Raw genomic sequence first — 24672 nt, forward strand, 5'->3', positions numbered from 1 at the left:
CCCCACCCCCACCCCCACCCCCGCCCCACAATAACCCTCACAAAACAGAGATACGTAATGGATTCTGCAACGGAGCTCGGAGGATGGATTAATGGCGACGAGAGCGCAAAAGAAATGCTTGAAAGGGTCTTAACAGAGCGTCCTTTATTGCTTCTCCCTCCTCTCCATCGCGTTCCTCTCCGTGTCGGTAACGTGGTTGAGATCGTAGGTCCTTCCCCCTCCGCCAAAACCCAGATACTGGTCCAGGTATTCCCTCTTTTCTTATGTATATTTCATAGGATGAAAATGATATTTGATGTTTTTTATTAAGGTTTTCTTGAAGTAATTTAATCATTTCACTCTGATAGGTTTTCTTAAATTATTACATTCTCTAAAGGTTTCTCCAATTATATGAAGATGCTCTGGTCCATATAAATAATACGTTTCTGTTTGTATTACATGTAGGCTGCAATCAGTTGTGTTCTTCCCAGAGAGTGGAATGGAGTGTATTATGGTGGCTTAGAGCGTTTAGTAATCTACTTTGATTTGGATTGTCGCTTTGATATTCTACGTCTCTCGGAATCACTAAAGTTGCACATAATGGAAGCTAACAGTAAGTCTTATGCTTCTTTTTGTTCAATCTAACTATAATACTATTATTATGAACTTTCTTTTATTTGGATTTAATGTTTCATTTGTAATAAAAGGAAATCGAATAATCTATATGTGTTGTGTCCCTACCCTTTTGTTACTGAATTTTTGTTGTCACTTGGCGGTATTTCATTCTTGAACACCACTATTGTATATAGTTTCATATATAATCCGTAGTGCACCTGATAGAATAAATTGGTGCATTTTTTGGAAAATTTCAATGATATTGAACCATAGGTTGGTTCCATTATTTATTTATGGATCTTATAGATTCTTCTCCCTCTCTTTTTGGTAGTCATAACTTTCTTCCTTGCCACATTTGTTTGAATTTTTCCTACTCCCTCTGCAATTAATTTTTTTTCAATTAATTTATTTGTTTTATTAAATTACTAAAATATTCTGGTGAAAACCAAGATAATTGGAACTTATGAGCACAATAAGAAAGAAACTGAAACCATAGGTGATGACATCTCACAACAAATCTGTGGTTTTTACGAAACTTGCTTGTCAAAGTGAGTCATCCACTAACTCATTTGCTATCTTTTCCAACACTGTAAGTAGGTGAAAATGGTAGACTTTGAAGACCTGGTTTGTCTAATAAGACTTGACAGACATGCACCACGGGATGATCTTTCCCCTTCCCAATCCGCACTGGACCTCCACCTTTAGAGTCACCTTCCCCCATTGGACCTCAGTAGATCCAATGACTGTGGCTTCCCATTACCAAAATGCAGTATTGATACTTGAAGTTCCAAGGTTATGCCCCCTATAGCCTTTCCTACTGGACCAATTTTTTTTTTTTTTCTTAAAACATGTCCAATTGTCCATATCATATTATGTGTCTGATTGTCTGGTTTGAACTTTTGTGCTTCCGATATGCTTTAGGTGCTCATTTAAACTCCAAACACAGTTCTCATACATTTGATTTACTGATGCTTGGAGTACAATTTTGAATGACGAGTCAATTTTATTCCTCATGTAGAAATTGAGCAAATGACCTCATTCACTTATTGAAGTTGGTTTTTAATTTGACTAGGATCAAGCAATATGAACAATGGGGGCCCAAATGAGGATTTCAATTTCGATGAGGAACTATTTGTATCTTGCATGAAACGTTTCTTGTACGTCCGTTCTTACAACAGTTTTGAATTTTTGGCTGCTCTTAAGGTGAGGAGTTCAACATTTACTTGACGTCACCGTTACAAGGGGTGTTTCCCACATTTCCCACAAAAATATTATCTATTTAGATGGTGCTATCCATTGTATAACCATAGTTTGAAATTTTGGAGGACCGAAATTTTGATGAAATATTTTTGGTTTCTACAATTGATGAAATGGAATCGAATCGAGGGGTCTTCAACCTTTTTTTTTTTTTTTTCACTGAATGGACCATATTTGGTGCCATTTCAGTAATTTCAATGCTATTTCAGCCATTTTGGTTTCAGACACCGAAATCTTGTAACTTTGTGTGAACTGAAGTGGCCTCGAATAGTTCTTGGTGAACATTGTCATTGAAATATGAATGCAATATTTCTTTATAGTCACAATATATTATTATTACAGTGTGGAAAAGGAAGTATTTGTTAATTATATTAAAGAGTTGTTTTATTTGCATTGGATTTATAGACATTGCATTGTCAACTTCAAAAGGAAAGTGAAGCACATGGTGTTGGTGTTCATTTCCTTATGATCGACAGGTCTGTCTTATAGTTCTTAAATTCTGAGTCTTTGTTATTTTCACTACTTTCTTTTTACACTTTCTTTATTTCCATTTGATTTTTGCAGAGATAGTGGTTCTGTTCAGTATTTATTTTGTAAATTAAAATTTGATTTTCTGTTGCCACAATTTTCTTGGTAGTTTCTTTATGTGGTTGGTGATTCATGAGCCAACTTCATGACAATGACACTGACTTGTGTCTTGATTTCATCTCTGACATGGCAACCCTAATAAACATGACACGCAGACATGTCCTTATAAGAGGCCCCGTCACGAAGCATTACCATTTCTACAAATTTTTTTTTTTTTTACTGACAACATCAAAAGATTTAAAAACTGAAATTTAAAGATATACACCATGTATATTTCTGGGTATCAGTGTTTGTAACTTGTAAAAAAAAAAAAAAAAAAAAAAAAAAAAAAAAAAAAAGGAGTTGGATGGAAAGCATCAAATCTCTATAGTAGCATTGCAATGGTGGCCAAACTCCTGAGAGCTGATGCCAAGAGAGGTTTGCAACTTTACCACGTTTTTGCCCAAATTTATTTTGATCATTGATTTGATCACTGTAAGTCCCCAAAACTTGTTGAAGGGTCTTTTTTTTTTTTTTTTTATGTTAAATGATTTCCTCCAACCCATATTGAAGAAAAAAACAAGTTTCAAGGCCTTTTCAGTTGCTCTCTGTTTTGTTTCTCACTCACATTTTCTGTTCTGTAGGTTTAAAGGATGCATATCAAGTATCTTAACTGTATCGGTTCCGTATCAGCCCCATATTGGTCCTATATCGGTCGATACAAACTTAAAAAAAAAAAAAAACGACTTTGAAAAAAGAAAGTATCGTATTGATACCCACCATACCTATATGTATCGGCCAATTCAATACGATACCTGCTGATACTTAAACCCTGTGTACAGACCATTAAGTCTAGGACTCAGTTCCAATGGGTGTTTAGAACTATCCCAGTCTCTCTATAAAAGATCTGTCTGTATGCATTTGAAATCAAAATTTGAATGAAATTTGGTTTTACTATTCTTCTTTGATAGACAGACTGCAGAGGGATGCTGACCTGGTGAGATACTATGGTGGCTAGTGTGATTCTAGCCTAGGCTTGGGGTGAGATTCTTCAAGTCATTTCTCCTTATCTTTCTTTACTTCATCCTTTGTTATTAAAATTGCTCAATTTTGGTTGTGTTCTCACCTCCCTATGATCCTGTCTATTGAGGATTCTGATTTTGTTAAAAGGATTGAACCAGGATCCCATTAGCTTAGCCATAGAGAAGAAATCATTTTATTTCACGCTTGCTATTCCCCCCCCCCCCCCCCCCCCAATGGGGCGGGCGGCAGGGCTGTCACTGAAAATCAAAATCTTGCTGTAAATTGCAAAAGCATATGAGGAACACATTTCTAAATGGAGCACATCTCCTAGAAAAAAAAAAAAAAAAAAGAATCAGAAAAGCATAGGAAATAAAGCAGTCTCAACTATTACCGAGGCAATGACTTTCCTTTACCTCCTAACCTGATTTAATTCATCCCTTCCAGAAAGTGCCGAAACAGAAATTCACCCGAAGGCAGTATAGCCAAGGCATTGAGAACTAAAGAAAATATTTTGCTAACTTTCAGTTTTATAATTTTATTAACTTATCTCTCACATATGTGGTGATATTGTTTGCCTGTTTATACTGTCTGGGATTTTTAGATTCTCTTGGATTACTCACCCTGTTGAGTTGTGAAACCATGCTAGTTCCAGCACATATGTAAATGCTATATCTGGAAGATGGCTAATGTAATTTTACGTTATAATCTTAGTATTCAGTTCTGATTATTGACAGCATAAGTGCATTCTATTGGGTGGATCGAGCTTCTGCAATGCTACCAATTGGAGGTGATAAAAGGTAATTAACTGATTGGGATAATCTTTCACTTTGATTGGATAAAGTGTTGAAACATGTGATTTTTGGATCCTGCAAATATTGTTCTATGACAGGATAATTATTTTCTGACAATTATTGTCCCCTTCAGAATTCTTAGTTATAGTCATCATTGGTTACTGCTTTTTTAATATCACATTTCCTTCATGGCTTAGTTCTTGTTTCTTTCCTATTATACTGGGACCTTTACTTCAGGCTAAAAAGTTGAGGCTCTTTCTTGTTATCTTTTATCATTTTCATTTTCTATCTTCAGTCTCAGTTTGTTAATAGGCCAATGAAAATAATATTCTGGCATTTGGTCTGGTAGGAGATTCTGGTCTTTAACCAAGGTCCATAATTTCGACTCGAACAGGGTTCCAACCCTTGTTGAAACCGAAATATTTCACAAATACTAAAATTTTGGTCAAAATATTATACATTTTTCGATCATTGCATTTTGGTGGTCAAACTGTTGAAGTTCCCCATAAAACATCAGGGAAAGCCTATTTAACCATGATTACATAAATTCAAACAAAAGATTGAAAAGAAAACACCAAAAAAGGTAGTTGGCTTCGAAGCTGAGGTTGCTACTAAACATTGTCGCACATTGTATCCTGTTCTATTATTTAGTACTAGAAAACACAACATTGCAATGAAAGCAATTGAAAAATGTATTAAAATTGAAGAAAACCATTTAATAGTACACAAATGTTAAAATGTGTTATCAAAGACACTAATAAGTACAACTGTTGACACCCCTATAATTGAAGCTTTTTTGCAGAAAATCTAGATCCTAGGGTTCCACAGGTTTTGGTTGAAACACAAGTAATTGTTGCAATTTTGAACGGAATGAATTTTCAGATATATAATGGGAATGTAAAAGTTTTGCCAAAATGACTGGTATGTTTTGTTCATTTTTGCAGTTCGACCAAAATTGCAGTTGAAACTTTGTAATCTTTTTGATGTGGCATAGTGTTCCATTTTGAGCCTGAAACCAAAATATTTCGCGAAACTTCAGTCATCTCAACCGGAATTTCGAACATCGTCTTTAACTACTTTATAATGTGCAATTTGGCAAATCTTAGTATAACAATAAGGTCTTCTCTATTGGTCCACTTTATTTTCTGGCTGATAGTATAAAATAAAGAGAGTTAAGAGTTGCTCTTCAAAGAGTAATCAGTAATGGCTCATTCAGGTTTTAGTGTAATGGATAGGGAGTAAGGGAGGTATGAAGAAAAACTGCAAAATGAAATGTTCTAATATGGAAAACATAGAAAGGAGAAGCCATTATTATTGCAATTTTATAAACTAATCCACATATCTAATCAAGCCTGACAATTTGTTCTTCTGAATCCCATCTTGTTAATCTTTTTTTTCTCCCAACCTTTTGGGGATCAATATTGAATTTACATCTCCTTGATTAAATTCCATAGGTTTCATTTTCTTCCTTTTTTACTTGGTTCTGCAGGAAAAGTATCTCTCTTCAAAGTGTTACGGAAACTGTTGTTCAGGAAATTCAAAATCTTCTACAGATGCAGCCAATGCTTGTTTTAGCTTCAAAAGCTACCATATTTGGGGATGGACCTCTCTCAAGTGAGGCTAAAAGGTTAGTCCCTGAGGCTCCAACGTACACACATATTTGTGTTATGTACCTTCTTGTAAGTTCTTTTGAGAAATTTTTTAAGTAATATTCCATAAGGTACTCCCAGGTTGGAGGAGACTAATCATCCATGGAAGATGTTAAGTACTAAAAGCATTGTTCACTATCTGTTACATTGTTATGAATAACTGACTTATAATTATTTATGCTGTGGAAAGGAATGCTTCCAATTATTTTGCAGATGGATAGATAGTTACCTGTCATTGCTTTCTTTTGAATATGTAATCTAGTTTGAATAATGTGCTGAAACATTCTGCAACATGACTTTCAGAAAATGGTCTTTGCAAGATGCCTCAGATTTAAAAACCTCCACAATGGATCTGCAGAAATATTCTTATCGTGATTACATGCCGTCAGTGTGGCAGGTATTTGATCTCTTGCTGGTTAGCTGTCAAGTATGTTGTATAAAATCACTTTCTGGGTGTGATGGGTCTGACTGGTTACTGGTATCACCTTCATGTATCATGTTTATCTGGAAAGATTTTTTGCTGTTGCCAATCGTTTGATCTTGTATTTCTTGTTGATGAAAGACCATTTTACTAAGTTAAATCACAGTTTGTCTTCAAGTTTTGATTACTACCATATTCTATGGTTTTTAACGCACTTGATAGAGATTTTTCCTTTTCATACAATTGGCAAAAAGAGAGAGAATGTATTAAGAAGAAAAGGGGACAACATATAGAGCAAGGCCAAAGAATACAGGACCACACCTTCTCACCCCAGAAACAACAGAAACAGGGACCCACTTTAAATAACAGGGTTGAATGCTTCTTATTTATTGTTTAAAATCCAAGTGTTATGGTTCTTAAAGAGATAATAATGAAAGGAATGTTAAATAGTTGCCTGTGGCTTTTAATTACATGCTGTGGAATGACTCATGCTACTAGCATACAGTTATAGTACCCTCTGAGCTTATAACTTCTACGCTGATCAACTGGTTCAGTATTATAAAAAGTGCAGCAATTAATGCAGGACAACTTTAATTGAAAGTGATGTAGGATGCAAAGAAACTGTACTTTTAGAAACAAAATGTTGTGCCCCAAAGGCTTAGGAAGTTGACAGGTCTAAAGAGGTAATGTAGATATAAAATGCATTAGATATTTCTCTACTCCTAGATTTAATGGTATAGTTTGGTTAGGGAAAGTAACTAGGATGGAATTATGATTAATGCAGGACTAAGGTAGGACAACATAGATAATACAGAAAAGGAAGATATATGTCTTAGGTTTTGAAAAAACCTTCCCACTTCAAGAGCATGGGTCAGTGGTGATGTAGATCAAGCTTGCACAGGGAAGGGGCTGCTGGCCCCATCAAACCAGGTCTAATGTTGGACCAGCCAGCCCCCACCTTAGTCCCCTCAAGCCAGAAACACTTCACGAGTTACTGTTCACGTGAACAGTAACCCTTGCAATTTTGTCTTATTATTGAGACTTCTAGAAGGCCCTACAGCAGCCTTCGATTGAAGAGTGTCCTGCAGCTTCCAGAATCCCAGATTTCCTCTCCATTGATAGCTAGAGCTTGGAAGCTTTGTTTCTATTTTAGTGCTTTAGTTTAGTTTCCCGGGCAAAGAATAAAGCAGTTGGTTAGTTTCTATCTTTACATTTGCTTGGTTAACAAGTAGTTTGTTGTTAGGAAAGTCAATCAGTTTCTATTCTTAGTTAGTTTCTTTTTTGGTTACCTTCTAATTTGTAAGTTGAGTTCACTCCTATTTAAGAGGACCTGCTGTAAATCAATTTTAAGTTAATGAAGAATGATTTAGAGATGACTTGTGCTGTTTCGCTGTGGGATGCAGTTGGGTGAGATGCCTACACTTGAGGGATGAGATGTCCATAACCTATCTTCTTCCCCCTTCTCAACCCTCCATCAATTTCTTTTTTCTTCTTTCTTATTTTCTGTTTTAGCCTTTGTGAGAGAGTGTTTGAGAGTCATTTGAAGACCGGAAGTTCAGCTTGAAGCTGCTACTGAGAATCTCCATAAAGTTTCCTTTTTCATTCCTCAAGCATAACTTCCCAACCAGCCATCAGTTGAGGCTCATATTTTGAAGGATACCTATTCATCGTACAACGGATCTTCACTCCAAATTTGAGGTTCATCGGAGGTTGAAATCTCAAGTTATCAAAAGTTTCCTAATTCATGTCAACAACGTAACTCTCAATTCAACCATCAGAATTGTTTTATCTCTTGAGGGCTTGTTGACCCATATAGGACCTTCATCTACTCCGAGTTTCAGCTCCATTTGAGCTACGGTTTGTGAGTTCCCAATTTTCTCCTTATTCAGCTAAATTTTCAGATCCTGCCTGGGATTAGGTCGTATGTGATCTAGTATTACATCAAGTGGAGTGACACCAACAAGGATGGAATCAGTTTGAATAGGCTGTTCGTGATCAATACCCAACAACTTGATCTCAGCAGTTAAGTACAATCTCTAATCGAATAAAATCATCCATTTAACCTCAAGTATGTCTGCTGGATACTAGACCATCCATATTATCCTAGAATAAACCTATGACTCTATGAGGGCTGATGTGAGATGTTACTCTGCTACCTTTGGAGCCTTTATGTTGGAAACGAATTCAACAAGACCTGCCTCACATGAGGTTCCCAACTTTTCTCAGTTTTGGATTTAAATCACTGTACTAGTGGGCTTCACTGCCTGTTTCAGTCTCACTTAATATCCTTATGGACAGTTATAGTTGGAATCTATTCCTTTTACGTTCAGTTTATTTAATTGATCCTTACTTTATCTTGCTTCTTCTTGCAGTCATTTGTTACACATAGGGTTCTTGTAAGAGTCTCAGGTATGGTGCTTTTCATTTGCTGAAACACATTACCTGCTCTTGTTAATGAGAAGTGTTATCTGTATTGTATGGAAACTTGCTCTAACGATTTTGCAGATGAATATCTTGCTAACAGCAAACATCTAATTACACCAATCTATGAGACTGAATGGTTACTGCCACCTCTGAGTTTCTTGGACAAATTTACTGTGAAAGATGTAAGGACATGCATCATGCAAATTCCCAACAGCTGTAATATTTTTCTTTTTTTTGGAATTCCTCTATTTTATTGTCGCACGTATGCTGCAGGCTGGTATCTTCATGATTGCGTGAAGGTGCATTAACAATAGCAAGGAATCGGGATTTGCAACTTGTCAGCTGATCTCTCTCATCACGTCAGGTTTTCAAATATTCTTTGTTTCTGTATCCTAGATCATTCTGCTTGTGTAAAATTTCACATGTCCTCGCAGAGTAGTTTCAATGCAGCTATATGTGATGAACTTAATTTCCAAACTGATGAAAGCTTTTTTATAATTCATCTACTAGATTTGGATAAGACAGTTGGAAGTAAGCAAGGATCAAGGTAAGAGAGTAGAAAAGAGTAGAGGAGAAGTAAGAGGACGAGAGAAGAAGATGAGAGGAAGAAGAGAAAGAGATGCGTACAATCGTATGTGAGAGAGAGAGCTCTTCCCACCTATATTGGTGTACTAACATGATAGGAGGAATTACATACATCTCCTTATGGATGCAAAAGGTAAAAAAACGAAAATAAACCAGTTCCCAAACTACTCCTATGACATAAACTCTAACACTCCCCCTCAAGCTAGGGAATAAATGTCATATATTCTCAGATTGCACAAAAGGGTACTGAATTGGTGAGGAATGAGCACTTTGGTGAAGATATTTGTCAATTGATCACTTGTCTTCACAAAGGAGTGCAATTTTAATCAGAGTCAATCTTCTCCTTGATGAAATGATGGTCTACCTCATTGTGCTTTGTTCAGACATGTTGCACGGGATTGTAAGAAGTAGTTATAACAACCTTGTTATCAAAATGGAGCTGTGTAGATCCATCCCTCAAATTCCAATTCCCGGACCAACCATCTCAATCATAGGAATTCACATTACTCCATAGCCATTTACCTAAACTCTACCTCTGCATTTGATCTAGCCACAACATGCTGTTTTTTGCTCCTCAATATGACCAAATTACCACCCACTAATGTGCAATAGCTTAATGTGGACCATCTTTCAGAAATGGAGCCAGTCCAATAGGCATTAGTGTAGCCTTCAATCCTCAAATGATTGTGCCTGATATACAACAATCTTTTTCTTGGGGTGGGCTTAAAGTACCTAAGGACATGGTTCTCAGCATTAAACCATTGCTGAATCAACCCTAAGTCTTTGTCCCTGAAAACCAACCTTATCATTAGAGCCAAGCTTTAAACCATTGCTGAACCAGCAACAACCTCTACTCTTAGTTTCATGAATTTATAATTGAAATACCACTTGGTTTCTTGGTTTGTTGTAGTTTGGATTTGATTAAGAATTGTACCCTAAATTTTCCCGTGGTTTGGATCCTTGTTGGGAGGCTGGGTTGTTTGCGAAACCAGTCTTCCATTGGTTCTGTTGCAACATTGAGAGGTGGAAGAAAGTACTCCTCTAAATTGCGAGTACGGCGAAACTCCTATTATTTGCAAAAAAGCCCTCACTTCTGAACTGTAATTCTATTTCATTTCCACTTCATTCTCAGTACCAGAAAAGCCTTTCTTTTGAACTTATACTTAAAGTTTGGTCCTGTTACTAGATTACGTCACTTTTAAAGGTCTAAACTATTCCTGAAATTACAAGGTTGCCACTTGCCCTTCTATTTGGGAATTCGTTCATCTTAGTGGGGCCTATAGTGACTTGAAAGCAGGAGTTTGTGACCCAGGGTTGCATTACCACTTAGCGTCTTCAGCCAATGAAAAAGACATGTTTGATAGTTTACTCTAGGTCATTCATGTTACTCCCTTCCAAGGCTTCCGTCAGAAGTAGTCTCAGCCAAGATCACCGAGTCATTAGGTAAAATACTGTGCAGTCTATTCCAGTTTGCCTTTTACCCCATGTTGCCTTTGATTCCTGGGTGCTTGATGCTGCTTTCTTGGCTTCACTCACCCCCTCCCCAAAATATTTGCAGATGGTAGCTGTATTTTAGTCTTATGATAACCTGATTGTTCATGGTGCTATATTGAGCTAGAAGTCTATCTATGATCTATTGGCTGTATTCTTCATAGGCACATGTTTGATGATCTGTTACAAAGTATATCTTTGTGATTAATAGCAACATGATGTCACTAGTCATCAATTTCCAATGGCTATATTTCAATGGTTCTATTCGAACTGCTACTTCTCCATTCCCTTATATATTTGTATTGTGAAGTATAGAAAAGCATAGAGAAGAAGAATTTGAGTTCAATGTAACATCTTGTGGTGAGTGAGCCCCACTCTTGGGTTGAGTGGGTTCCCATTTGAGTTTGAGGTCATCTTGTGGTCCCCAAGCGACCCCAGAGTCAAGTGGTACTCCCTGACTCGTGTTATCTTGTATTTGGTTTCTTATTTTGGTATAGAGCTCTTCTATATATTTTTGAGCTGCATCAACTTGCTATCAAAGCATGTTCCGATCTTGAACACCATGTTAGAGGTAGAGCATGAGTTGAAGAAGCTTGGTTATGACACTTGGATGATGAAGATGGTTGCAACCTTTAGGATGAGTTCTTTCAATGCGGGGAAGAATGATGGCTACATATGATTATGACATGATATCACTAGTCATTAATGACAGGAGACTATTCCAATGGCTCTATTCTAACGACTATATTTCAATGGGCGGTTCTCCATTCCCTTATAAATTTGAATTGTATAGTATAGAAAAGTAGAGAGAAGAAGAATTTGGGTCCAATGTAACCTCTTGTGGTGAGTGAGTCCCACTCTTGGGTTGAGTGAGTCTCCAGGCAACTCATGAGATGAGTGGTACTCTTTGACCCTTATCTTGTATTTGGTTTCATTTTTTTTTGACAATTAAACTCTTTCATTTCTTTTTGAGCTGCATCAGATACCACCTGGCCATGTATTACTTTTTCTACAATTCACTGTTTTATAACTTTTATTATATAATGTTTTAGCTGTGTTTTTGCAAAAAATATTGGTTTTACTTTATCTTGATAAATTACTATCCAGCAAATAAATGTCATATTCAGAGATTGCAGTTAACATATAATCTGCTACTTCTCCATTCAATTTAATCAGAATTCTTACGCAGTTTGAATTCAGTTTTACCTTTTCAGATGGGTTGTTGAGTCAAGTTTACTGTAACTGCTTATGTCTTAGTATGACCATAATTTGGTATCAGTGATTGATGTACAAATCATAACCTCTCTCAACCTTGATCTAAGGGGAAAAGGGGAGAGAATGAATTCTTGATATTCAACATATGCATTGTCTTGTGTACTTTGCACTTCTGTATTAGACTCTGAGGCACAATAACAGGGTATTCTGAAAATTGATGGTAGCTACTAAATATCCTCATTTGAGGTTTGAATTGCCTGGTACTTTTCAGCATGACTTTGCCCACTTTTGAACTAATAGTACTTAAAATTGACTCGAGAATCTTTTGTCAAATTTTAGTATAGAACATTCACATAAGAACTTTCTATGACAGAAACAACTCACATGAATTGCAACTTTGCTCCTTCAAGATTAATGGTCATGATGAACTTATGCTGCTAGTCAACCTATTTTAACATGGCTTGCCTTTGGTTTATGGTTGCTTTAGACAAAACAGTTGGCATCACACGTTGCTAGCTTGAAGTGCTCAGTACGTGTATCCCTTGACAAACATCCCCTTCTTAGCTTCCTCTGACTCGCCTTCACCTGTATACTTTCCAAGTTGTGCAAGTGAGTTGGCCCTTGCCCGTACCAGGAGAGCTTCTTGTGCAGCCTTCACATTCTCTGGCCTTCCATCCCATGTCTTCAGGCATGTGTTCTGTAGTGCTCTTGCATAAGAAAATGAAACATGCCATGGGTTTGCTCCTTGATTCATAACATTCAAGTTCAAGGTTGCTTCAACTTCAGATTGTCCTCCTGACAGAAACTGTTTGCGAAAGAAATGAAAACTCACAAGTGAAACTTCCCAAAGTGGACATTTTTTTTCCTTCCTCCTTTTCCTATCTTTCTTTTTCTCTTAAAGTAATTGAAATATTTAGACTGGTAAAGTAAGCATAACATAATCCCCGGGACAGCAGGTGGAATCCTTCTGTGGAGGAGTTTCAGAGTATATTCAGAAACTTGATCTGGTGTGGCTTTGTCCTTGCATTCAGCACCAGGCGTCACCATGCTGGGCTTGAGCAGAATTCCTTCAAACATAACATTGTTCTCTGACATGTAGAAGAAAACCTCTGCCCACACTTTTTGGGGCACCTCAAAGGTCCTCTCAATTCCATGGTCTCCGTCCAACAAAACCTCACGTTCGACTATGGGAACCAAACCATTGTCCTGCAGCAACAAAACAAGGAACATGCTAGTCCTTCAGCCTCCTCTAACAAAAAGCACTAAATATGCATGCTTCACTTGAATCCATTCTTGTGACAAGTCTTTAGTTTGCAAGTTAACCTACATTGAACTTTAAATTGCTTGATTTTGTTAAAGTTCTTAAAGTTATAAATTTATATATATATATATATATATATTTGGAGAAAAGAATGCTACCTGGCCATGCGCTCCTGCTTCCAGGCACATGGGCAGCGAAATGACCACCCTGCACCGCTCTGTTGGATGCCTCGTCGCATGCTCCCAATGGCCCCCTCTGGCTCAGGGGCCACATGACCAGGTAGTGTTTGCTCTTCCTATATTTTTATTCATGTAATCAGGTGTACAATTCGCCGTTCTTTCCATCATCATCTGTAGCTGGCTTCTGAAGCCAATTGGTGTCTTATTTTAATATGCTGCCTTTTGCAGGACTAAATTTGCCACTAGGTATTAAATGTGAACTTGTTAAGGCCCCTTTGGCGTTTCTGAAATTCTGATGAATTTAGGTATCAGCCAAGCAAGGCCTGATAAGCATTTGCATCCTCCTACCCCTATTTTGCTTTTTTTCCACCAGAATGCCAGTGCAACTATGTGGCTGGTAGTGGTCATCTTGAACATGTGAATGTTGGAAATTCACAGCCTCTAGTTCTGTGGGACCGGTAACTAAACAAAAGCTGAGGGTAGTTCAGTGCATCAGAATTGTGTTTGTTTTCCTATTCTAATTTCCCTATCCAGCTACCTTGGACATTAAATAACAAAAAATAGAGGGAATTAGAGAATATTTGAGTTACTTGTGCAATGGCAGCGTATCGTCCCAACCCCAAGCAGCTTCCTTCACTGCAAGTGCTGATGGCCCATTTGGAATACTGACAACCGTACGCCTAGCATATGATCAATAACAGGGGTACCATCAGCATTTGCAAACAGAATTTTGAAAGCTGATGGTTGGATATAATTTCTAGAATCTTTTATGGTGAATTTACCATTTGGCAAAGCGTGCCCCTTGCTGATAGTAAGCGGCATAGCGAGATGCCAGACCATCCAGTCCTTGGCACCATGATTCATCATTTGATCCAGCCAGTGGCACCAGTCCCTACAAATGAACATTGTTATTGTAATATGAACTCGTACACATCAATTTCTCATTCACTCAACCATGCACAGACAAGCACATGCAGAGTTTGATTGAGAATGTTCCAGAATGGCTAAACATGACAAAGGGCCAACAACTTTGACATGCAAAGATGGATATGAATTTAAAAACAGTGATGCATGTATAAATGCATGCCTGTTATGAAAATAATGCTTATGATTCATTCTCATGTTCCTGTTCGTCATGCAGTCATTCTAATGAATATTCCTTACCTTGTCAACCTTAATTCCTGGCATTATATTCTGCTCCTTGAGAACATCAACCATTTTCTTACCATCTATTGTAGACTGATAAGAGTGTTTCCTCAAACAGGATCGCTCCTGAGATGCACTGGCCCAGTCCTGGAACAGACACAAGGAGGGTTCTGTAAGCTTGGCGGTTGGCCTCTGTGTTTTCCAGCCCAATGGAGGCCAATCGCTTTCCGCAAGTTGCATTAGATTCATCCATGGCTAATATACCTCTACCTGGTGATGCTATGCTTTTCTGCAAATACAACATGACAGTCAGGCCCCAGTTTTCTTAGTACAAAACAATAAATCCAGTCACAAACTATAATTGGTAGTATGTTATGGTTAGCCATCGCTAAGGCAGCTGTTACTTCAATACAACTTCTGGGTTAAGTCCTCGTGGATATTCCTAGTGCCTGTGCAGGTGAAGCAGGTGATAATGAAAGGAAGATGTATCCTGCTGGGGGGGGGATTTAGAATATTTTTTCTATAACTTGATAGAATTGGAGAAATTTTGTTGTTCTGTAATTTTATTTACATGCTGAATTGTGTTCTGAACAACTATGTCTAAGCATGGAATGGGCCACATCAATTGGAAACTTTTGTTCTCCCCAACCTTCCGTACAGATAACAGGGAAATAGTAATTAGAGGAAATAGCAGAGCAAGTGTTCACAGAAGTTTAAGATTGCCCATGAGGTGTACTGGGTGCATCACTGACTCAAAAGAGACATCTAGTTAGTGGCTTAGTGGTCACCTATAGATTTTTATTTTTATATTTTTTTTTGGTGAATCCTAGTCTTGTAGATTATCATATATATTATTCATGAAAAGAGTAACAATTATCTGAAAGTTTCTGGTTAACCTGAACTAGTTGGGAAGTCTTTAACAGATCACCATTCTGAATTACTTTCAATGATTTTTGTGGGAAATATGAACAAATTTGCTATTCTACGATGTATCATTCTAGTGTAGAGAATTTAAAAATGTGGCAGGGATATTCAGAAATGGTGTTGCTGCATTTGGGGTTACTCCAGTTAAGCTTCATTAATTCCATTTAATTAGTTGGTCAGCTTTGTTTTCATCCAATAAGAAACCACCTGTCTTACCCAAGTTACCCAAATCAACTTTAGCTCATTTTAACGCCAGTTATTGACTCGTTTAAGAGAACTAAAGAGTACAAGGAGCAAATCTTTTGTCCAAGATTGAAAGTATACAATGGGGTAAGAAGCAACAATACCGCGGTTTTAACGAGCTCATCAGAGTAAGCACCAGCACGGACAGTGAGGACCGTGGAAGTAGGCTGCAGGTGAGAGGTTGACTGAGCCAAGTTGGATGCAAACCATTCTGATCTTTTGGGAAGGAAAGAAGTCCTGAGAATTGTAGCAGAGGCCATTGCAGAGGGCGGAGATTGAGGCCTCTTTTCTCAAGACTCTCCAAATGCAGTTTAGTTTAGAGTGACTTTACAAGCTATAAGGTTGCATATATAGGGGCAAGGGGAGATGGTGCATTCGAGGTGGAGATTATTCCTGGGTTTTTGAATGGTTGAGATGGGTCACAGAGTAAGAAGTGATATGGGTTTTTATTGTTCTTTCTAATGACCGTTTCATTGTACCAACTAAATTTTTTTGATAATTGAGGTTGTGGTGAGTATTCTGAAGTTTCTAAGGATCTCTTTGAGAAGAGGGAATATATATATATATATATATATATTTGTTCCATCTTCTTGGTATTGGTTTAAAAACGCCAGTTTTGATATGTTGACAATAGACCTGTGATCTGAGAAAAGATCTCTATTGGCTGACCCTCCAGCCAGATACACAAACAACTCAAACAGCTAGATTCTCATTTAAGACCAGACATGAATTTGAGTACAAAAAATCATGTGGTTCCAGCATTTTCAGGTTATGAGCCACCTAGACCAAGTCTGCCAGTTCTCATATTTTGTGAGGTGTACGTTCCGTAAGGGGTGGGTCCATACTCATATGTACAGTACAATTGGGACAAGTTGGAGCTACCATTTGGCACGAAATAAGTAATGGCAACATCGTGATGCCAATATGCAAGGAACATTCCTCATGTGTCATGGGATTCAGATTCTCTCCCACGTGGAAGATGGCCCAGCCACATCCAATGGATGGGATCACCTAAGGAATGCACCCCAAGGGGCTTCCAGCCATCAGATGTACACTGGGCTCTGTCCTACATGGGAGAGGATGCAGATCATGTGTCATGTATGCATTGTCTCATTAGGATCAACACCAGTTCTTCCATGGGGGCTTTGGTCACTTTTTCTTCTGAAAAGTTGGAAGAGGAATTAGATAACAACTAAGAGCTTCGACCTCGAAAACCTCCTAATGAGCATGGGTTTTCAGTGCCACAGCTCAGCAACTGCGCTAGACAGTTGTTTTTAAGGGGGTTTTGGTCATTACATGAGGGTATTAGAGGTATATCAGCAGCCACTCATCCGACATGGAAATAATTATGTATAATTAACATACCTGTGGCAGCTTCAAATAGATATGGCCCGAGTTGCAGAGGGGTACATGGAATCTCGTGTGAATCAGCAAGTACCAGTTTGCAAGGCTAAATACTCTTGGGTGACCGATAGTAAAGTAATACCATGAGAAAAGGGTGAAAAGCACCCATCGGGGAGTGAAATGGAACATGAAACCATAAGCTCCTCATTGTTAGAACTCAGTGAAGGAAATATTGACTCTGGACCAGAACAGGGACACCCTTAGGCGTAAAGCCAAAGCGCTTAGGACTTGGCTTGGGAAAGTAGAACATGCGGGTTTGATCTCTGCACTTAAAAATGGGCTTGTGCTGACCCCCAGTAGCTATTTACATGCAAAAGTTTGAGAACCTCGCTAAGTTCTTTGGAAACCTAACCGTTAAGACAGTTTGCTTTTCATTCCTACTACACTTTTTCATATTGCAAATATCTACATATGAATAATATAATGTGAATTACAACACAACTTTTCGAATGCAGAAATTAGTGCAGAATTTTAGCTGTATTTTCAACTTCAAATCTCATTACTGTGAAGGATTCCTGCACCATATTTGCAACAGTACTCCATTACTAGGCATGGATATGAACCACAAATCAGATAACTGAAATAAGAATCGAAAAGAGCACCGAAGGCATGTAACAGGATTTTGAACATCCTAGTCATCATAAAGCCTCCAGATTATATACAAAATTCAGATATTTTTGTCAAAATATCACAGTAAGCTTCCATTTATCTGTTTAAGAGATGTGGATAGATCTTCACTCGAGATTTGGATAGGCTGTCGAGTCATAAAAGAGAACGAGCCTACAGTTTCCAGTTCTCCCGACCTATTGATTAAAATTCAAGATGTCGTATCATATGTCATATCTTGGAACCTCTTCAGCAAGCTGGATTTGTGGACCATGACTTCAGAATCCTGAAAAGAATCTGGAATTGACCTAATTACTGAGATTGCTCCAGCCAGGTGCAGAGCTCTGACAGCTTCATCTGCAATTTTTTAGAGCAAGAATTAATTCTTACGGAAGGTAGATACAGCGAACAACTGGATATGTATGTGTGTGTGTGTGAACCAATGATAGAAACACATAATTCTATGCGTCAACGGCACCGCAGTTTCTAATTAATGATAAGTACAATGTTGCTACATGAGGAAAATGTAAGCTAACTCCATGAAAGTAACCACAGGATCCTTACATCCTATATATCAGTATGTTTGCCACCCCCATAGTAATGACTTCTTGACATAAAAACTTGAAAGAAATGGTTAGAACTTATCAAAAGCCCCAGAACATCATTAGAGGTTATAAGCTGTGAAAGGACACTCCATTTTTCTGCCATTGGATAAACTTCATAATTCTGGAGTCAAAACTATGAACATGTCAATTTTTTGGGTTCTCTCAAGTTACTGTCTCGGAAAGTTGATTAATTCATCCCCAGATACAAATAGACACTTGGAATTTTTTTGCAGTGCATTAGTATACTTAACAATCTAAAACATGTAATCATTATGGGTTAAATCAAAATAAGCGAGATAAAATCTGGCATTTGGGTTAAGCTGGTGAAGGCTTTCATGGTGGGGGAAGATGGGATAGAGATTTCATATCTCCAGTTTGCTGAGGACAATGTAGAAAAGAAGACCAATTTGAGGGGAGTTCTTAGATGCATTCAGCCATTCAGGTGATCTCAGGTCTTAAAGAGTTCAACTAGGAAAGTTGGTGGCAGTTGTAAGTATTCCCCATGAGGAATCTATGGTTCCATGCTTGGATGTGAAGCTACAAGGTGATCAGTGATGTTCCAGGGCTCCTCTGGGGATAAACCAATATCAATAATATTTTGGGAGCTTCTAATCAAGTAATACTAAAAAAACTGACAGCGTGGAAGAGGAATTACATCTCTTGGGGGAAGGACCACATTATTGAAATCCACCTTTGCAAATATCCCAACATGTTACTTGTCAGCGTTCAGAATTCCCAAGTAGGTGGAGGAGCAAATCATTAGTATGTGTGTGTGTGTGTGTGTGTGTGTGTGTTTGGCCGGGGAGGGGGGGGTAGCAAGGGGAAAGAAGGTGAGATCACTTGATTGGTTGGGTCACTGGAGAGGTGGGTCGAAATTGGTAATATGGAGATAAAGAACATGGCACAGTTGGCTAAATGGTTTTGGGGATTCCCTCTAGATCAGCACTCTTCATAGCACAAAGTGATTCTGTCCATCTATGGATTATCTGAAAACGGGTGGGACTCCAGGAAGGCTGAATGGGCAAATTTAGGAGCTCCTTGGTAGTCATTATAGATTTCTCCCATCCTTGCCCCAAAGAGTTGGTAGTTTAGGTTTGATGTAATGGTAATAGGTTCAGGAAGAATCTTTGGTGGGGGGATCCTTTGGGAGAAAAATGCCCGATTTTATGCCATTTTGAACTTTAGGAACAAATTGGTGAGAAAATGTGTGGTCCAAGAGGAGAATGGGATCAGATGGAATCTCAGTTTTAGGAGAGTGAGTTCAGAGATTGTTAGGAAGTCTGCAAGAAGTGCTCTTGTAAATAAATAACGAGGACAAAGGGGCTTGGTTTTTGATACTAGATGTAAAATTTGTTGGTTATCACAAGCGTGTAAACAATGGAGGGAAACATTGCGACAATGATGGTTAGTTTAAATGGGAGCTATTGGATGATTTAGAAAGCAAAGAAGGAAGATTTACTATATTGCAAGGATTTGTATGCACCTGTACAGGTTGATATGGAGAAACTGAAAATAAAATGTTTGAAGTCCAGTGGAAGACCTTGGACTGAAAAAAGCAACTCGCTTTATTTGGCAATGGGTGTATGATATTGTTTTCCATCATGTATTCATAGAGACATCAGTGTTTTCATTGTGGAATATATTAGAAGGTTGTATCAAAGGAAGCTTCTAGCAATAAAGTTTTTTATTTTATCAAAAATCTTGTAAACCTGAAGTACAAAAAGAATTTTAGTTGTAGAATTTTTGAACGAGGTGCAGAGTATTGTGCGAAGCGGCTCTCCTCTATGAAGATTTTATTAAATAATAAATTACAAGCCTTGTTACTGCTCAGTTCACCCTATGGCTGGAAGACATTGCTGGTGTTTCATAGTAATTATACATCAGATGGGACCTCAAAATGAGTCAAGTAACAATAAGTCTCTTGCATGAAGAGACAAGAAGAAAATCATTGCGTTCATCTTAACATGAGGCACTTATCATAGAAAACCAGGGGAGAAGTAGATATAGGAAATCTTAATACCGTAAGAAGTCAAATGGTAAGATTGAAATCAAGAAAAGGGATTACATTCTACAACTATAAAAAGGAATAACATATGAAGAAAGAGTGCACAAAGTGCTTGAATTGCCATGAGTTTGGGCATGTTGCCAAATTCTACCACATGAAACAGAATGCTAACCCTATAGTTGCAGCAGTTGAGGCAGATCCAACAACAGAGGTATATGAGCCTTGTCCACCTGATGATGATGTAGACTATGGTAATGAATATGAAGAGGAAACCAAGGGGGTTAATGTTATATGGTCAATTCCATTGATCGAAACCAAGGAGAATAACTATGAAGACACCAAGGAATTGGGTACGTTCAAGGTTGAAGAGGTTGAATCAATGGTGGAAGAGGACGATGAGATAGTTGTGGAAAACTCCAGATATTCCACATGAGGCTGTGACTGATGATATTTTGCAACCGTTCTTTGCTCGTCGCCTCGGTAGTAGTTCATTTCAGTTTGGTGCAGTCAAACTGGGTTCTCACTGGGCTGTTTAAGGTCTGATTTTATAAACAGTTTCAAAATACAATCTTTTTCTATCAATGTCTAGAATCCTGCTTGCACTATGCTTCTTAAAATCTGATTACAGAATACCTATCTGGAGTAACATTCTTTCTTATTCTTGTTCAGATCCAACCAGTCCTTGCAATTTGAACAATCCTACTTCAAATGATTCCTTAAAACCCCCTGTTTTCTATATCTATTACCAGATCTGATTTCAGGGCTTTGTTAAGACTTCATTCTGCTGTTAATTCATTAAATCTGATCATTATAGACTGATGTTTGAATTCAGAAATTTCCTGTTATCAATTTGACTGTTTCCCTGAAATTTCAGTTCTTGTTTGACAAGGATTTTTCATGCCATATGGATTGATTATGGATCATTAATAAGTAGTTTCAGGGCATACAATATGATATTCATTTAACTCAAAAACTTGATATGGGCTACAATTGTAGATCTCAAACAGCAAACAGGTAAGGGAAACTCTCGGAAAATGCCAATTTTTCATGTTGCTAAAAAGTTGAAATAAACTTCCAAATAAAATTAACACTAATGTAAAAAGATCATTTTCCATGAAAATAAAATTATGATTCCAACCTGAATGTGAAAGGGCAACAAGAGCGATCAAAGCTTCTTTCTGTGTGCGTTCATCCTTGGCAGTCCCTAACATATTTAAGAGCTCCTTTGCTCCACCAATCTCTACTATTTTCATTCTTCTCTCATCTACAAAACAAAGAAATGTACCATAAAAACATGTTGATCAGAAATTTAAGCATCCAAACATTCTAAAACACTACCTCTAGATCAACTATGTCCATTAAGAATTTAAACGCAGTTTTTGGACAGAAAAATGGACATTAAAAAATAGCAGTGACATAAAAATTCAGCAGTAAAGGGATTTGTTCTCATTCCATTAAAAAACACCATTTCACCATAATATGATGGTATAGCATTATCCAGAATGGCAGGATATGGATAGAGAATACCATCGACAGCAAAACGGGATAATCTGGAAGCTCCCATCCTTTTAAACAACGGATCCTTGACTTGCAAGAGCGACACAGACTGCTGCATCAAATTATCACCTGGGAAATCAATCATTAGAAAAAAAATTAAATTTGTCTCCTCTAACTACTTGACGGGAACAAAGAAAAGAGTAATTTAGCAACATGAAGAAGAAAATATTACTCTGGAAAACCAAGATGCATACCCATGTAAGGGAAAAACTGGTAAGCAACAACTGTGGCAGTCCCAGCGAAAATAAGCTTCAACAGCCAACCTATTTTCCTTTCAGCCTCCTCCTCCATTGAGAGCTCATCTGGCATGCAGAAGATGTGCATCAAGCATCCAGTTAGTTCAGAACAGAGTAGTGCAGACAATACAACTTTTAATGGGAGATTTACAGGTTCTCTCAAGAGATTAGTAATAGGAAATATTGTCATCTCTCAGTTCAGTAACCAAGTTATACTCTAATAATTTCATCACACAAGTCATATAAAAAAATGTAGCTTTCCCATAAGTCTTCAGTGTCCACTTGAAACTCAAATAAACAGAGGACAATTCCCCATCCAATTTCATTGAACAATTTCTTAACATGCACATGACTACTGTTTTTTAGTTGGTGGAATCTCACGGTCTTTGCATTAACCTAGTTATGGAGGGGGAAATGGAGAATTTTATTTGAAGGCAGCTCGTCCTCATAAGTCGACGATAAAATCATTAGATAACATATCATGAATTCATGAAGTGCACAGATGATCATTACAATTCTGTTGAAGTTTTCAATGGAATATGTTTCCCAAAACGTAAAAAGATCAATACACATTCTCCAATTTTTTTTATAAAACACGAATTCAAGTTAGAAGATGGTTTCATCTACACCTGAATTTTACAAAGCAGAAATTGCGAAGCCTCAAATGGAAGAGAAGCTACCAAAACTCTATTTAAAAAATAAAAATAAAAATAAAATAAGGAAATGGAATACCTCTTCCATTGAACGAAGAAAATTTGCGAGTTTGAGCAAGCCCGTGATTCTTTCTGCACAAATACTGCGGAAACAATCACCAGAACTCCAACATCAAAAGAAATAAAAACCAACTAAGCCCACTAAAGATAAAATTCAAAGCATCACAATCGTTAAATATACAAATCTTGCAAGCAAGAGCAATTGAAAAACACTGACGAAACCATTAATTTCTCCAAAGAAAGGGACCAAATGAAGCATCCATTAAATATCAAGGATGAGGGATCACTAAGGATCATCGAGTTGGGAAAGCAGAGAAGCACTTACAGAACTGAGCTGTCGTGTTAATGTGCGCATCATGAGAGCAGCGACAGGCACCGTTGGAGATCCCTTTCCAAATTCTACCTTAGATTGTGTCTACGACGGCAGAGAGGGTTCTAGTAGTCACAACTCGCAAGAATGGTTCAAGTGAGTGGAATCGGTAGAATCCAACGGCTCTTAAGAGATGGAATCATTTTCTCCCCCACTTAACCCATCACTACCCTACCCGACCCTCAAACCCGACTCCCTTACCTTGAATGGGTTAACCTTTTTGCTGCTCAGAGCTGTGTGAACAGGTCTCTCTCTCTCTCTCTCTCTCTCTCTCTCACTAAGCTTCTTTTTCCCCTAACTTGATCTTTCTCCTTGATTCTTTATTCTCCTCCTTTTTTCTTTCATTACTGTCTTCCTTTATACTCTATATTGTTCATGTTTGTTGGGTTGAAGAAAACTTACTTGGGTTTGTCTGTTTGAGGAGGGAAAGGGAATCAATCAGTGGTGGAAATAGGGGAGTCGGGTAGGTTAGTGATGGGTTAAGGTGGGGAGAAAATGGTTCCATCTCATAAGAGCCGTTGGATTCTCACTTTCCACATGTCGCAGACTCTACCGCGTTGGAGATGAGCTGAATCCAAAAAAAAGGGGGAAAGAGAACGATAGTTGCTTGTCTAGTCACTACGTGAGCACACAGACCAATGGAAGGTCACACAGAGGTATCTTAGATGCATGGGGTAGGGGGCAGCCTAGTATTTCCACTCAGACTGTTTCTTGGCATAGACACACGCAAGCAGGTAGTTTTTTTTGTTTCCACTCCCCCTCAAAAAAGTTGTATTTCTATCGAGGATTTAAATCTCAAGAATTGTTGATATCAATCCATATCAATATATATCAGCTTGGATGAGTCGAGTTTAACCCTACTTAATATCTGATTTAGGATCGATCATGTATTGATTGATACGATCTGGTCAATCCAATACTAATACTTAAAATCGTGATTCCTATAGATTAATGGACCTTCTTTCTAAAAAGAAAGATTAGAGATTTTTCTTGCCTCCATTTGTCAATGTAAAAATTAACATGAAAATTTTACATGTGAAGTTTTATATGAAAATTTTTTATACGTTGAAAAATTTTTCAATGTTGGTTTTAGGGGACAAAATATGATTTAAATTATCATTGTAAAATTTTCTAATATTTGCGTGCGGTTTACTTTGCTTGGAATTTTTCTTTTAAATAATTTCAAAGATGTCATTATAAAAAATTTAAATTAGGTTGTTGATATTACAAGATTATAAGAATTATGTATCAACATATTTACTAAAAAAAAGTCATGTATCAACATGGGTCCCACAAATTCATAATTTTCATGTGATACAGACGTAACAAAAGATATGCTTAATCTGGGATGCTCACTGTTTACTTGGTTGTGCACCCTTATGTCCAGACTTAATGGATAGTGAAAT

At 37.6% G+C, this 24672-nt stretch overlaps 3 protein-coding genes and 1 pseudogene across 8 annotated transcripts; 1 reads left to right on the forward strand and 3 right to left on the reverse strand.

Moving 5' to 3' along the window:
• Nucleotides 1–19: 19 nt before the first annotated feature.
• LOC122084084 (DNA repair protein XRCC2 homolog) lies at nt 20–15235 on the forward strand. 6 transcript variants are annotated; one of them, XM_042652154.1, is made up of 13 exons: nt 20–246; nt 445–592; nt 1667–1797; nt 2257–2327; nt 4176–4238; nt 5722–5859; nt 6185–6278; nt 8675–8711; nt 8808–8908; nt 9000–9090; nt 13461–13557; nt 13686–13762; nt 14722–15235. In XM_042652154.1, exons 1-10 carry the CDS (start codon nt 58–60, stop codon nt 9021–9023), a joined length of 996 nt encoding a protein of 331 aa, XP_042508088.1. In that variant the 5' UTR covers nt 20–57; the 3' UTR covers nt 9024–9090; nt 13461–13557; nt 13686–13762; nt 14722–15235. The 6 variants fall into 6 exon arrangements, with proteins under 6 accessions (XP_042508088.1, XP_042508072.1, XP_042508065.1 ...); XM_042652138.1 differs by lacking the exon at nt 13686–13762; XM_042652131.1 differs by lacking the exons at nt 13461–13557; nt 13686–13762.
• On the reverse strand, nt 12544–13247 carry LOC122065989 (fructose-bisphosphate aldolase, chloroplastic-like). Its single transcript, XM_042629839.1, has 2 exons — nt 12969–13247; nt 12544–12822 (listed from the first exon to the last, which is right to left on the reverse strand). Exons 1-2 carry the CDS (start codon nt 13245–13247, stop codon nt 12544–12546), a joined length of 558 nt encoding a protein of 185 aa, XP_042485773.1.
• LOC122066066 lies at nt 13606–16030 on the reverse strand (annotated as a pseudogene).
• A 1602-nt stretch (nt 16031–17632) lies between these two features.
• LOC122074799 lies at nt 17633–23364 on the reverse strand. The gene is made up of 6 exons (XM_042639771.1): nt 23222–23364; nt 22916–22979; nt 22142–22249; nt 21918–22016; nt 21529–21654; nt 17633–18137 (listed from the first exon to the last, which is right to left on the reverse strand). Exons 1-6 carry the CDS (start codon nt 23252–23254, stop codon nt 17992–17994), a joined length of 576 nt encoding a protein of 191 aa, XP_042495705.1. The 5' UTR covers nt 23255–23364; the 3' UTR covers nt 17633–17991.
• Nucleotides 23365–24672: the final 1308 nt, after the last annotated feature.

Source organism: Macadamia integrifolia, chromosome 1 (genome assembly GCF_013358625.1).
Source record: "Macadamia integrifolia cultivar HAES 741 chromosome 1, SCU_Mint_v3, whole genome shotgun sequence".
NCBI classification, from domain to species: Eukaryota; Viridiplantae; Streptophyta; class Magnoliopsida; order Proteales; family Proteaceae; genus Macadamia; species Macadamia integrifolia.

Excerpts from the sequence above, each read along its gene's own strand:
- LOC122065989 (XM_042629839.1), bottom strand. The coding sequence starts at position 13,247 with ATGTTCCTTGTTTTGTTGCTGCAGGACAATGGTTTGGTTCCCATAGTC. Across the intron at positions 12,823-12,968 it reads ACAGAAGGATTCCACCTGCT|TTTCTGTCAGGAGGACAATC; the intron begins GTCCCGGGGATT and ends TTTCGCAAACAG.
- LOC122074799 (XM_042639771.1), bottom strand. The coding sequence starts at position 23,254 with ATGATGCGCACATTAACACGACAGCTCAGTTCT. Across the intron at positions 22,250-22,915 it reads TTCTTCGTTCAATGGAAGAG|ATGAGCTCTCAATGGAGGAG; the intron begins GTATTCCATTTC and ends TCTGCATGCCAG. Across the intron at positions 21,655-21,917 it reads ATCCCGTTTTGCTGTCGATG|ATGAGAGAAGAATGAAAATA; the intron begins GTATTCTCTATC and ends TTTGTTTTGTAG.
- LOC122084084 (XM_042652154.1), top strand. The coding sequence starts at position 58 with ATGGATTCTGCAACGGAGCTCGGAGGATGGATTAATGGCGACGAGAGC. Across the intron at positions 1,798-2,256 it reads AATTTTTGGCTGCTCTTAAG|ACATTGCATTGTCAACTTCA; the intron begins GTGAGGAGTTCA and ends TTGGATTTATAG. Across the intron at positions 5,860-6,184 it reads CTCTCAAGTGAGGCTAAAAG|AAAATGGTCTTTGCAAGATG; the intron begins GTTAGTCCCTGA and ends CATGACTTTCAG.